This window comes from Myxine glutinosa, chromosome 1 (genome assembly GCF_964187855.1).
Source record: "Myxine glutinosa chromosome 1, kmMyxGlut1.1, whole genome shotgun sequence".
Taxonomy (NCBI): Eukaryota; Metazoa; Chordata; class Myxini; order Myxiniformes; family Myxinidae; genus Myxine; species Myxine glutinosa.
This window is the reverse complement of record NC_136261.1, coordinates 287395152-287408606: the sequence shown is the minus strand read 5'-3', so window position 1 is coordinate 287408606 and position 13455 is coordinate 287395152. Positions and strand designations below refer to the sequence as shown.

The window sequence follows — 13455 nt, the reverse complement described above, 5'->3', positions numbered from 1 at the left end:
TGTTATCAGAAGTGAATACATTGTGTAGATTACATCATTTGTGGATCTGATAAATTGCCAGTAACCATTTTGTAAAACTGAATGTGCAGCATCAAACCCAAGATGTCCAAATGTCACACACGTCTTTGCCCGTGGGATTCCCACAGGTGACCCCACTATTATATATTCATTTATGTCAATTCAAAAGAGCACAATCCTCCTGACTCCAGACCTATAGCATGTCTCCAAAGAGTAAAGCAAAAAGTATATAACTCTTTGGTGGAATTTGTTTCAAAAGCCATTAACTAGACCTATTGGCCGATGTATATTCCAAGTTTTAGCTAGTTTCAATATATAGTCCTTGAGATATGAGTGCCAACACATTTTGGGTAGACGGACGGATGGACAGACTGACTGATGGACGGACGGATAGACACCAACGTGATTTCGAGGGTTTTCTAAATAAAACTCAAGAATGCATAAATGGACGTTGCTGAAATTTGGAACATACACTACTCACAATAAGTTAGGGATATTGGCAGGTTCTTCGGTGTGGTTGATTTTGTGTATTAATTATGTTGAAAAAAGTTGTTGGTCCTAATTCTATGGTTATTAATGAGTGTGAAAAACACAGCATTCTTGATTTCAATACCCTAACCATAACCCCTATAAAATAAAATAAAAACTCACTCCCACAATATCCCTAAGTTATTGTGAGTAGTGTATTACCTCGATTTACAGAGGCTTTTGAAATTCTTGCATTTACTTCTGAAATTTGCAGCCAATTTTGTCCAGTCGAAGCCGAGAAACATATTTTCAGTCCCCATATTAAAGCTGCACACAGATAAACGATCCCTTATATCAAGGGAGGGGCGCTTTGCGCCTCCTTTTGATATACAGTAAAAATATATCTCAAAAAGTTGTGGAGGGATTACAAAATCTAGTGGATGAGTTGGGTAGGTGACAAGAGCAAGTCGATGAGATTTTGGTTCAGGTTCGATTCCAGATCTGACCTATCATTGGGATACAAACGTAAACTGTCAGTCTGGTTGAGGTTTGTTCTCTACCTGGTGCTATTCTATTTGGAAAATGGTTTGACCTGCTTGGTTTTTATTTTCCTCCAATGCCATCGCGGGTTCATCAACATCGGTTAAACAAAAAAAATAATTGTAGCATCACAATTGTGCATCATATACATATGCATTTTTAATCGCAATGCACATGTTTGATGGTTTTCTTAAATCAAAAATGAAATGAGCTTCAAATCAAGTACACGTTATGTATTCCCTCTTGCATCTTGTCTGTCTAGCTGCTAAAATTGAAATTTTAAAGATTGTAAAAATAATTCTTTCCATTTAGAATAAAGAATGGCATGGTCTTGCAATGATCAATAAAACCTAAGGCTGTTCTTGTCGTGGTGATTGATTCTAGCTGGATCGTTCATTATGAAAAGTACTCGGGTTTTCCTGCTATGTCACCTAGCCTGAGCTTTTCTTGAATTGAAGGACAAAATAGAGGGAGACTTCGACAAATAATGTGTGTGGGGACGAATGAGGGGTATGTATTGGTGAAAAGAACATTCTCTAGGATTGATCTGGTAGCTCAGGTGAGACATTATCTGAGACAGACAAAGCTTTAGGACCCTTTAGCTCTGAAAGGTTCTGCAGATTTATTGATGTTATTTTTCCTCATCAATTCTTTCTGATAAATTTATAACTCTTTGGTTTTTTGTTTTAATCGAATCTCATTTTGTTTCTTTCGTTTTATTTCAGTCTTCTATTAACTGTTTTCTCTTACTGAGGAGCATATAATCCATTTGTGTGGATACTGTACCTGCCAAGTTGTTTGTAGTGAAAATGAAAGATTACTCATTTTTCTTCTTCTCCTACTTTATCCCTTTATAAAGGGTGAGGTCCAATAGCACCAAGCTTCTGCCCTGCCTTGGCCAAGGCTCTCCTCCACTCCACTCTGTCTTCAGCAAACTCGCTCCACCCTCCAACCACCCACACCTTACTGATATCCCTCCTCACATAATCCTCCCATCTCAACCGCAGTCTACCTCTTTTCCTGCTACCTTGTTCGTCTACCTATCCACTCTCTTTATCATTCTCTCTTCCCCATCCACACCAAGTGTCCAGCCCATCTCAGCCAGCATTTCAACGATCTCCCCATCAAACTCATCTGCACACCAATCTCCTCCCTCAGTTCATCTTCTGTCAATCTCCTTTTATCCATCCTCTTCACTCCCACAATCCTCCTGACCCAGTTGTTCTCACAAACCTGCAGCCTCTGTTGTTGTCTCTGTGTCGGTGCCACCGTCTCCAGACCATAAATATAGGCCGGCGTTACACAAGACATCAAAACATTTCCTTTCAATCTCTTTGGAATCTGCCTGTCTGCCATTACACACTCCACCCTCCTCCACACATTCGCGCCCACCTTAAATCTCCTCCGCACCTCAGCCTCTGACTTACCAACTCCAGTCACTGTTCCACCGAGATACTCAAACTTATTTCCTTGTCTGATCTACTTCCCCTCCAACCCGAGTCCCGATATTCATTTATTTTCTCTGCTACCCAATCCACATCACCTCTGTCTTCTCCATAGTCATTTTCACCCCATGTTTCTCAAATTCCTCCTTCCACTCCTTCAGTACTTCCTGCATCTCTCACCCACTCTCCACCACACCAGCCAGATTGTCTACATACAATATCCTCCCCAGAATACCTTTAATGGTTACCTTCCTGCTTACCAGTTTCATCACCATGATAAACAGGAGTGGGCTGAGAACGCTTCCTTGCCTCAAACTGATGTTCACACCGAACTCCTCCGACATCCCAGGATCAACCAAAACTCTTCCCTTCATTCCCTTGTACATCTCTTCCAGCAACCTAACTTCTGCTTCATGCACTCCCATCCATCTCAATGTCGCCATCACCATCTCACTCAGGAGAGTGTCGTAGGCCTTCTCCAGATCCACAAATCCCAATACCATTTCACCTTGCACCTTCAACCTCTTCTCCACCAGCTGTCTCAGTGCAAACATCCCTTCTGTCATTCCCCTACCCTTTCTAAACCCCTGCTGCTCTTCACCGATTTCCTTCTCCACACTTCCTTATCCTCCCGTCCAGAACCCTCTCCAGCACATTCATGACATGACTAAGGAGTGTACTGCCCCTGTACTTCCCAGATCTTGAACATACCCCTTCCCCTTCAATTATATATCGGAACAAATAACCCTGTCCTCCACTCCTCCAGAATTGACCCATCTCCCCTACATACATTTGACAACCTCTTCGTTCAACTGACTCCGACCTCTCCTGCTGCAATTACCATCTCTGTACGCACCTCATGAATGCCTGGCGCCATTATCTTTTTCGACCCTCTTCAATGCTGTCCGTACTTCCTCTTCCATGATCACCACCAACTCCACTTTCCCCTCCCAATAATTTGTTAGCTCCAACTCACCATTGCTTCCTTTTCAGTTCAACAGCTGTTTGAAATATCATGCCCACACCTTCAATACTGCACCCCTGTGTGTCCCGAGCCTTCCGCCACCATTCTTAATCACCACTCCCTCACCCTCCCCGCCCCCCCCCCCCTCCATGTCCTTGCTATCCTCATCCCTGTCATGAGCCAATTTATAGATTATCTCTCTCCCACCATCCTTTTCCAATGTGTTGTACTCCTTCTCTTCCATATCATTCCTCACCTCATCCACAGCTCTCCTTGCTGTTTTCTTCTTCTGCTCATACAGATGCACAACCCTGCATCCGGCTGCCTCCCTCTATCCTTGATCTTCTCTGTCCTCTTCCAAACCCCACTTTTCACTAACTGCCTTCACTACTTCCTCCGTCCACCATAACTGGTTTCTATCCCTCGACAATGCACCCTTTCCTGACGTCCTTTCACACAGCACTTCTGCAATTCCCCTAAATGCCTCTCAGTACTTTCTCTACTCCTTCTCCAAACCTTCTGCTTCTTCGCTACATTGCTCATACCTGGCCCTCACACCCTCGTATTGTACTCTACAGTATCGTTTCCCCGACACTTACCCCACCTAATAACCTTCTGACCGCTGCTCTTAACCTCCCTCCTTTTCTTCATCCTCACCACAAACACCACAGGCTTGTGCTTGGTGTTAACTGGAGTGCCGTGTATGGTGGAGTGAGGCCGCTGTGGGCGGGGCCAAGTGTGGCCTGTTTTTCCGTTGCCTGGAATAAAGATGGTGCTTGATGCTCTCTGCCTGTCCGCATCTTTATAACAAAGACATTACATTAACATGCTCTCCCACCACTGCCTTAAAATATTTTACCCTCCATAACTGTCACTTCCTTACCACCACCAAATCCAGTTCTATTCTATGATGTCCATTCCTTTAGGTAATCTTGTGGCTTTCCTGCTTTTGAAAGAATGAAGCAGCTATGGGCATCCCATTCTTTGCCACCAAGTTCCACCAGCTCTAGAACCTCTCTATTCCTTGTTCCCCAACCAAATTTGCCAACACATTCCTTTTCACCCAGCTCAGCTACTGCAACATGCGCACTACTCCAAGTCCTCCCCAATGCACAGCATCACCTCCATCTCTACCATATTCCCATCATCCTCTCCCATGCGTCCCTGAATTCCTGCTTCTCCACCCCAGTCCTTCCTGTTTGTGGCCTATAAACCGACATAACACACATCATTTGCCTTTATCATGACCCATGCCATAACTATCTGCCCCCTACCCCCTCCATATTTCCATTCTGAACAACTGCTTGCTGATATCATCCGATACTATTTATTGCTACACCATTAGTCCTTCCATCCCCACCCATGTGAAACAGCTTGTATCCTCCTACCAATCTCCTTGCCCTGTCTCCTTTCCATATGGTCTGCTGCACACACCACACTTCCGACCTCCTTCTCTGCATTATCTCCACCATCTCGACCCCTCCCCCTCCGACTGATCACACATTCAAACTACCTAGCTGAACCTTGCTTCTGAACTGCTGCCTGCCTGGCAGAGCTAGTACCAGGATGCCCAGGTCATTAATCAGAGCACTGGGGCTGACCTGCTGGGCCTACTACCTACCCGAGACTGTTATCATATTCCTAGTGCGTGCATGCACACATACACACACACACACCACTCTTTCTCCACTTGCTACCCTCCTCCCTCCCCACCCAACTCATCTTGACTAATCAAAGGCAGTGTTATACTAGAATCCACAAATTGATGGTGCAACCTTCACATTCTCTTCCTTCTCATTCTTCCCTCCAGAAATTCAGAACAGCTGTTCGTCACAGTCTAAGATGGTCCCCAATCCAAAACCATAATCCCCCCGATAACACTCCCCAAGCACACCTGTTTCCAAGTTTCCAGGTTCTCCTCCTTGAGATTTTGCCGTTATATCCGTCTTGTTCACACCGTGTGTACCCCCCAACCCTTATTCTTCCCCACACCCCTTATTTCTCCAAGTCTCCCTCTATTTTGTCCCTCTTCCTTGCTGTTAGCATGTTTCCCCCATCTCTTTCTGTTGTCCCATTTGTTCTGTTACATCCTGATCCATTCCATGTTAACGTTGCTGAAGGTTGGGTATGTGACAAGGAGGAATTTAATCAATTTTGGTGAATATTCGAATGCGGATGCAGATCTGGATCAGGGAATTTAAAAAGACATTTTTCACCATTGAGTGAAAGGGCCAAAAACAATATATAGCACGATATTTCAAAAAGTTGTGGACGGATTCGGACAAATCGTGGTGGATGAGTTGGTTAGTCGATAATAACAAGCCGATTAGATTTTGGTTCAGGTCCATATAAAGTATCTATATCTATAGCTAGACCGGTACCTATACACCACCTATTTTTATGTTTTCCCATTAACAACTGTTTTTTTGAGCAATTACACAAACATTGATTGGTATTCCTGTCAGTGAAACGATGTCAGTGTTATATTCCAGTATAATAGATAAGGTCACTTTTCGGTCGGCAAATGTATGCAGATTGAATATAAATGTTTACATTGATTGACAAAATTCACCACTGATGCGTCAACATTTCATCCAATATCAATACAACATGGCATTATTAATGCCTCTTGCATAACATACAACATTTGAATAACATTATTATTTGAATTATTTGGACAAAATTAAATTATCAGTTGCTGTGAAACATTTGTACAGCTTTGATATTCTGTTTGAAAAAGGAATGATGTAGCTTATATCACAAGCATTGCTTTAATCTCATGGCCATGTATTTGGTTTATCAGGGTATACAATATCCTTCTAGCTCTTGGTCTTAAAAAGCTCGACATCCACTTTTGAAATGACAGAAGAAGAGGCATGAGTAATGTTGATTCCAAATTTAATTTCGCAAGCAGTATATATTACCTGCTTTTAGACAAATGGAACCACCTCCGCACAATGTTGCACCACCATTTCGCATTGTGAAGCATAAGTAGCAGAGATCTTTGGCTCTGAGTGAAACGAAGAGTGCAACGCAATTAACATTTTAAAAATGAATGAATGAATGAATGATCGTTTTTTGGCCATTTTCCCCGCTAGGGTGGGGGTTAGCCTTGCGGGCCCCATGAGCTCATGGTTCCCTGTTTGAGGCAATGTTTTATGGCCGGATGCCCTTCCTGACGCCAATAACATATTCATTAAAATCCATGAAATAATTTAAATTGATAGATTAACTTCAACATTTTTTTTCCCAAAAAATTGGGATGGGTACCCATGTAGTTATGTATAATTTGTACAGGGTAATTGATCCTAACTGAGGCAACCTGATGCTAGAGATAAAGGAATTAAAGACATAATCATAATATAATATGAGTTCCCTTACAATGAAGTTTGATGCAGAAGGAGACCATAAAGCCCATCAAAGTCTGCATTAGTTTGCCAGCTAATGGTTGCTTGTCTGTAACTTATGGTTGAATCCTCTTGTCTTCAAACAATTTTATGAGTGGCTGACTATCTCTTTGTTTCATTGACTATTTCAGGTTCACCTGGAGCAAATATGGCAGGATATTTGATCCATCTCTTGACCAAAATATAATCATGAAACCTGGCTCAGGCACGCTCATCATCAACACGACAATGTCTGACAGTGCCAAGTTCTACCAGGGAACATACCAGTGCTTCGCAGAAAACAGCAGTGGAAAGGCACTTTCTCAAAACATCACCATTCAACTATCTCGTACGTCTTGCCATGTTACTAACTTGGTAATATTGTCTAGTGATATCTCTTATTATGTTAGTTGGTCAGCCTAGTTTTTCAGTCTTAACCAAATAAAATATTTGTGAAATATTTGATATTAAACTTCCTTTCAACTGTGATGAACTGCATTTTAGAGCAGCTGGGGTTATTTTAATCCATAAAGGTAAAAACCTCATAAAGTTATTACACATACAAAGTACTTATTAATTTGGAATGCGTACACCTGAAAATGAAGTTTCTGCAGTCTTGATGTAGAGCAAAAGCGTCAGTTGTTTCATTAATAAATTAAACTATAACATTTACAATACAAAGAGAATCTTCTGCAGTTTGTATCACATGTCATTTTCAAATATGAAAAGCATTTTATCGAAAACGCATCAGATATTTGGTTTTTAGTACACCTCCTGATGATCTCATGCCTTGTCTTCACTTGTCATTTCACAGCTTGCCCATCTCTACTTAAAGCTCCTGTCACTATCGGAAATTAACTTACATTTTGGGGATATGACAGAATGATGAAAAATAATGACATGAAATCCAATAATTGATTCATATTTGTAATTGCATGTTGATGCCACACCAGCATCACATTAATACTTGATCGTCATAATGTATACACTTATTCTTCTGGATCCAAGAAGGATGAGGAAAGATAACTTAGAAATCAAACAAGGCAAGTCAACCAAGTCACACACATATACATATATATATATATACATACATATATATATATATATATATATATATATATATATATATATATATATATATATATATATATATATATATATATATATATATATATATATATATATATATATATATATATATATATATATATATATATATATATATATATATATATATATATATATATATATATATATATATATATATATATATATATATATATATATATATACTTGTGTATATCTATCTATATATATATATATATATATATATATATATATATATATATATATATATATGAGAGCCATTGGTCTGTGTGTCTGTCTGTGTGTCACCATTTTTCTCAGAGATGGCTGATCGGATCTTTGTAAACCTTTCAGAGGTTCATCAGTGAGTGCTTGGGAGTGTTTTAGGCCAAAAAATAAAATAAAATAAAAATCATTTTTTGGGATTAAAAAAAAAAATCACTCTATAGTGTCTAAAACTTACAAGTATACATTCACATAAATAAATACAAAACAATCACCAAACATTTGATCACAAATAATCAAACATCAACGGTACATTCACCAGCATATATTCAATGAAAAGGTAAAATGATTATTTGACATTTGTGATGGATTCTGATTTGGATGTAATTGCTTTTCCATTATATTTGCCCTCATTTCAAATATGTTGATGTTTCTTTTTCACTTGAGCAACGCCGGGCACTCCAGCTATAAACGCGTATATACTTTACTCGGGGTACAAATACAAATACAACTTTGTCTGGGAGGTAACATAGGCTATGTGGCCATGGCCTCAATCGGGGGTGTGGGGGACCGGGAGAGGAGCGTAAATTCTCTATGTAAATGTGTACCGTATAGCGCCACCTGGTGATGGTGGCAGAGGGTATTACAATTTCCGTTTTTACCCGTGGCAACACTTAGGTTAAAGCACTTTTTGCACCGCTAATTTTTTTCCTATTTCCCTTCCCCTCCCCCCTTCCCCAAAACGGAGGGGCCTGTCAAAGCCACCCCCGCCCACAAAAGGTGTATATGTCATACAACTTCCCCGTCCCTCTCCCCTGACCTCCCTCTCCCCTCCCCCTTCCATTCCCCACACTTCCTCCTCACCCCTCCCTCCCCTGCCTCCCCTGATACTCCTGATACTCCTGATATCCTGATATCCTGATAGTATATATATATATATATATATATATATATATATATATATATACAGTCACGTGACAAAGTAAGTACACCCCATGTAAAGTTTTGACTTTTTCAACATATTTCAACATACAGCTATTTGATCTTCATTTCAACAATATTGATAGATAAAGGTGATATAATATAACAAATATCATGAAACATTTACATTTTGTAGTCCATTGTATAATTTAAATAAACATAAATGCAAATTTCGCATGTGAAAAAAGTAAGTACACCGTTACATTTATCACCACTTCAAATACCTAAAATTAGAATCATGTGCACCAGCTCAGGTGCAAATGATTCGAACATCGTTAGAGAGGATCTTGGAGGAACCTGTCTTATTTAAACCTCAGACATTTAGTTTGGTTTGCTCTTTGTTGTTGAAGTGTGCGGCGTCACCATGCCTAGATCAAAAGAGCTCTCTGAGGCCTTCAGAAAGAAGGCTATAGATGCCTATGAGTCTGGGAAGGGATTTTAAAAGATCTCCAAACAATTTGAAATCAATCATTCGACTGTCCGGAAGATCATCTACAAGTGGAGAAGATTCCAAACAACTGCCAACCTGTTCAGGCCAGGCCGCCCCAGCAAGTTCAGCCCGATACAAGACTGCAAGATGCTGAAAGAAGTCTCTAAGAACCCCAGAATGCCGTCACGGGACCTACAGGTAGCTCTTGCTACTGTTGATGTCAGAGTGCACGAGTCTACCATGAGAAAGAGGCTGCACAAATTTGATCTACATGGGAGGTGTGCCAGGAGGAAACCTTTGCTGTCCAGAAAGAACATCAGGGCAAGACTAAAGTTTGCCAATGAACCCCTAGACAAAGACCAGCACTTCTGGAACAATGTGTTCTGGACAGATGAGTCAAAGGTAGAGCTATTTGGCCACAGTACCAGAAGAAATGTTTGACGAAAACCAAAGACAGCATTTGACCACAAGAACCTGATCCCAACTGTAAAGCATGGTGGTGGAAATATTATGGTTTGGGGCAGCTTTGCTGCATCAGGGCCTGGGCAGCTCACCATCATAGAATCCACCATGAATTCTTCATTGTACCAGAGGGTGCTTGAGGATAATGTGAGGCCATCTGTCAGAGAGTTGAAGCTCAACCGAAGGTGGACCTTGCAACATGATAATGACCCTAACATCTATCTATAATTCCAGTAATCTCTGTATGTATGTCTGTATGTATGTCTGTAACCGCTATTTCTCGACAACCACGGGTCCGATATACTTGAAACTTGCCAGGTATATTGCTGGGGACCCGAGGATGTGCCTTTTCAAGGTTTCATATTAATCGGACAAGTAGTTACCGAGCTATGTCCAAAAAACGATTCAACCAATCAGAGAGCAGCGAGTTATCACGTGTGCCGAACGTGGCGAACAGACTCTGCCTCGGACGGCACATTTGAGAGCGTATTCATTTATTTCATGTTGGCAAACTATGTTGCCGCTATGTTGGCGTTAAACTATGTTTTAAAACTAATTAAAACTAATTTGCGATTCTTTCGCTTTCCTGCGCGTTTGTGCACGCTATGGCGATTTCTTTACCAAACTCCGCAAGCCGTTCGCTTTGGACCAAACCATTTCATGTAAATAGAGGGGGGGGATTGTCACCGTACTCGCAAGCCGTTCGCTTTGGACCAAACCATTTCATGTAAATAGAGGGGGGGGGGGGGGGATTGTCACCGTACTCGCAAGCCGTTCGCTTTGGACCAAACCATTTCATGTAAATAGAGGGGGGGGGGATTGTCACCGTACTCGCAAGCCGTTCGCTTTGGCTTTGCGAATGGACCAAACCATTTCATGTAAATAGAGGGGGGGGATATAATTTTAGATATATATATAGTACGGGCACGCCCTAGTACCAGTAAATCCACCAAGGAATGGTTGAAAAGAAAGAAATGGAGGGTTCTGGAATGGCCAAGTCAAAGCCCGGATCTAAATCCCATCGAGATGTTGTGGGGGGATTTGAAACGAGCTGTGCATGCAAGAAACCCCTCAAACATCCCACAGGTGAAATAATTAATTCTGCATGGAGGAGTGGGCAAAAATTTCTCCCAGTCGATGTCAGAGACTGGTAGACAGTTATAAGAAATGCCGACTTGAGATTGTTTCTGCCAAAGGAGGCAATACCACCGATTAGAGCCAAGGGTGTACTTACTTTTTCCACATTGCGAAATTTGCATTTATGTTTATTTAAATTATACAATGGACTACAAAATGTAAAAGTTTCATGATATTTGCTATATTATATCACCTTTATCTATCGATATTGTTGAAAGGAAGATCAAATAGCTGTATGTTGAAATATGTTGAAAAAGTCAAACTTTACATGGGGTGTAAATATATATATACTTATACACACGCATGCATACACACATGCATACACACACATGCATACACATATACATACAAACACACATACAAACACACACACACACACACACAAACTCTTCTCTCTTGGGAGGTACGCTTCTCTAGAGAACCACCCTTCTTTAGGGAACTACTTTTCTCCAGGGAACTACGGTTCTCTCGGGAACTATGCCTCTCTAGGGAACTACGCTTCTCTAGTGTACTACGCTTCTCTAGGGAACCACCCTTTACTAAGGAACTATGCTTCTCCAGGGAACTACGGTTCTCCAGGGAACTACGCTTCTTTTGGGAACTTCGCTTCTCGAGGGAACTATGCTTCTCTCGGGAACTACGGTTCTCTAGGGTACTACGCTTCTCTAGGGAACCACCCTTTACAAGGGTACTACTCTTCTCTAGGGAACTACACTTCTCTGGGGAACCATCCTTCACTAGGGAGCTAAGCTTCTCTGGGTAACTACACTTCTCCAGGGAACGACACTTCTATAGAGAACTATGCTTCTCTCTGAAACTACGCTTCTCTTGGAATCTACGCTTCTCTTGGAATCTACTCTTCTCTCGGAAACTACGCTTCTCTCAGAAACTACGCTTCTCTCGGGAACAACGCTTCTCGAGGGAATGGCGCTTCTCTTGTGAACTACGCTTCTCAGGGGAACTACGCATCTTTAGGGAACTACGCTTCTCGAGGGAACTATGCTTCTCGAGGGAACTACTCTTCTCAAGGGAACTACACTTCTCTGGAGAACGACGCTCTCTCGGAAACTATGCTTCTCTCGGAAACTGTGCTTCTCTCAGGAACTACGCTTCTCTGGGGAACGGCGCTTCTCTTAGGAACTATGCTTCTCGAGTGAACTAAGCCTCTCGAGGAAACTACTCTTCTTGAGGGAACTACGCTTCTTGAGGGAACTACGCTTCTCAAGGGAACTACGCTTCTGTAGGGAACTACACTTCTCTAGGGAACTACGCTTCTCTCGGGAACTATGCTTCTCTCGGAAACTATGCTTCTCTAAGGAACGACTCTTCTCTAAGGAACGACTCTTCTCTAAGGAACTATGCTTCTCTAAGGAACTATGCTTTTCTAGGAAACCACGCTTCTCTGAGAATTGATGCTTCTCTTGGGACCTATGCTTTTCTCAGGAACTATGCTTACCTAAGGAATGATGCTTCTCGAGGGAACTATGCTTCTCTCTTCAATCATTAATATCTTCACATGAGCATAACCAATTTTCACAATACTCAAACCCAAATGCTTCATTTTCAACAATCTTTCAGTCTGTCAATAAAAATAAACTTGGGACAATGGAGACCATTGCTCTTTAAGGCAGCATATGCACTTACATACCTCTAAAGAAATCAAGTTACTAATTCTTCCACATTTAAATCAATCATGAATGATCTAGTACTACAGATGAGCACAGGGTGTGCAGATTGAACAGGATCTAATATAACCAAATCAGTGTCGACATACTTAATGTAGAACCAGGATGGCTCTATTGTAATGACTATTATTATATAATATACTGAACATCAAAATAAATTTATCACTTTCATTTTTTGAAATGTGCAGCTCTACAAACACGTTTCTTCAATTGTAATGGCTGATTATGTAACGGGAACTTCCCTTCAATCACCTGGTTGATAAACAATGGCATGCTTGAATGGTTCTGTATAGGGATTTTTCCCTTTAAATAATGACCCTCATAATGAAATCCTTCAGTTCCCATGGTTAGACATTCATTTACTGCTGTCTTTAGTCACTCAAGCGGCTTATGACAGGGAAAAAACAAGAAAATTCAGATGCCACGCCTGACATCTGAACAACGTTTAAGGGCAATTGGGGTGCTGGAAGCTGGTATAAGCCAGCTAACAATTGCCCAACGTCTTGGTTGCTCACAGCCTGCAATTTCCAACCTGGCCAGGCATTACGGTGAAACTGGAACTGTGAATGATGGTCCACGAAGAGGAAGACCACGGGCAACCACCCCAAAACCAAGAACGCTGGATTGT

General features: G+C 41.3%; 1 protein-coding gene across 10 annotated transcripts in view; it reads left to right on the top strand.

Moving 5' to 3' along the window:
* LOC137438712 (neuronal cell adhesion molecule) overlaps positions 1-13455 on the top strand; it is a 509305-nt gene that overhangs the window by 343026 nt on the left and 152824 nt on the right. For all 10 annotated transcript variants that reach the window (XM_068134001.2, XM_068134010.2, XM_078767193.1 and 7 more), the window contains one exon: positions 6974-7170. In XM_068134001.2, the coding sequence (XP_067990102.2) occupies positions 6974-7170 (197 nt within the window). The remainder of the gene's footprint in view (positions 1-6973; positions 7171-13455) is intronic.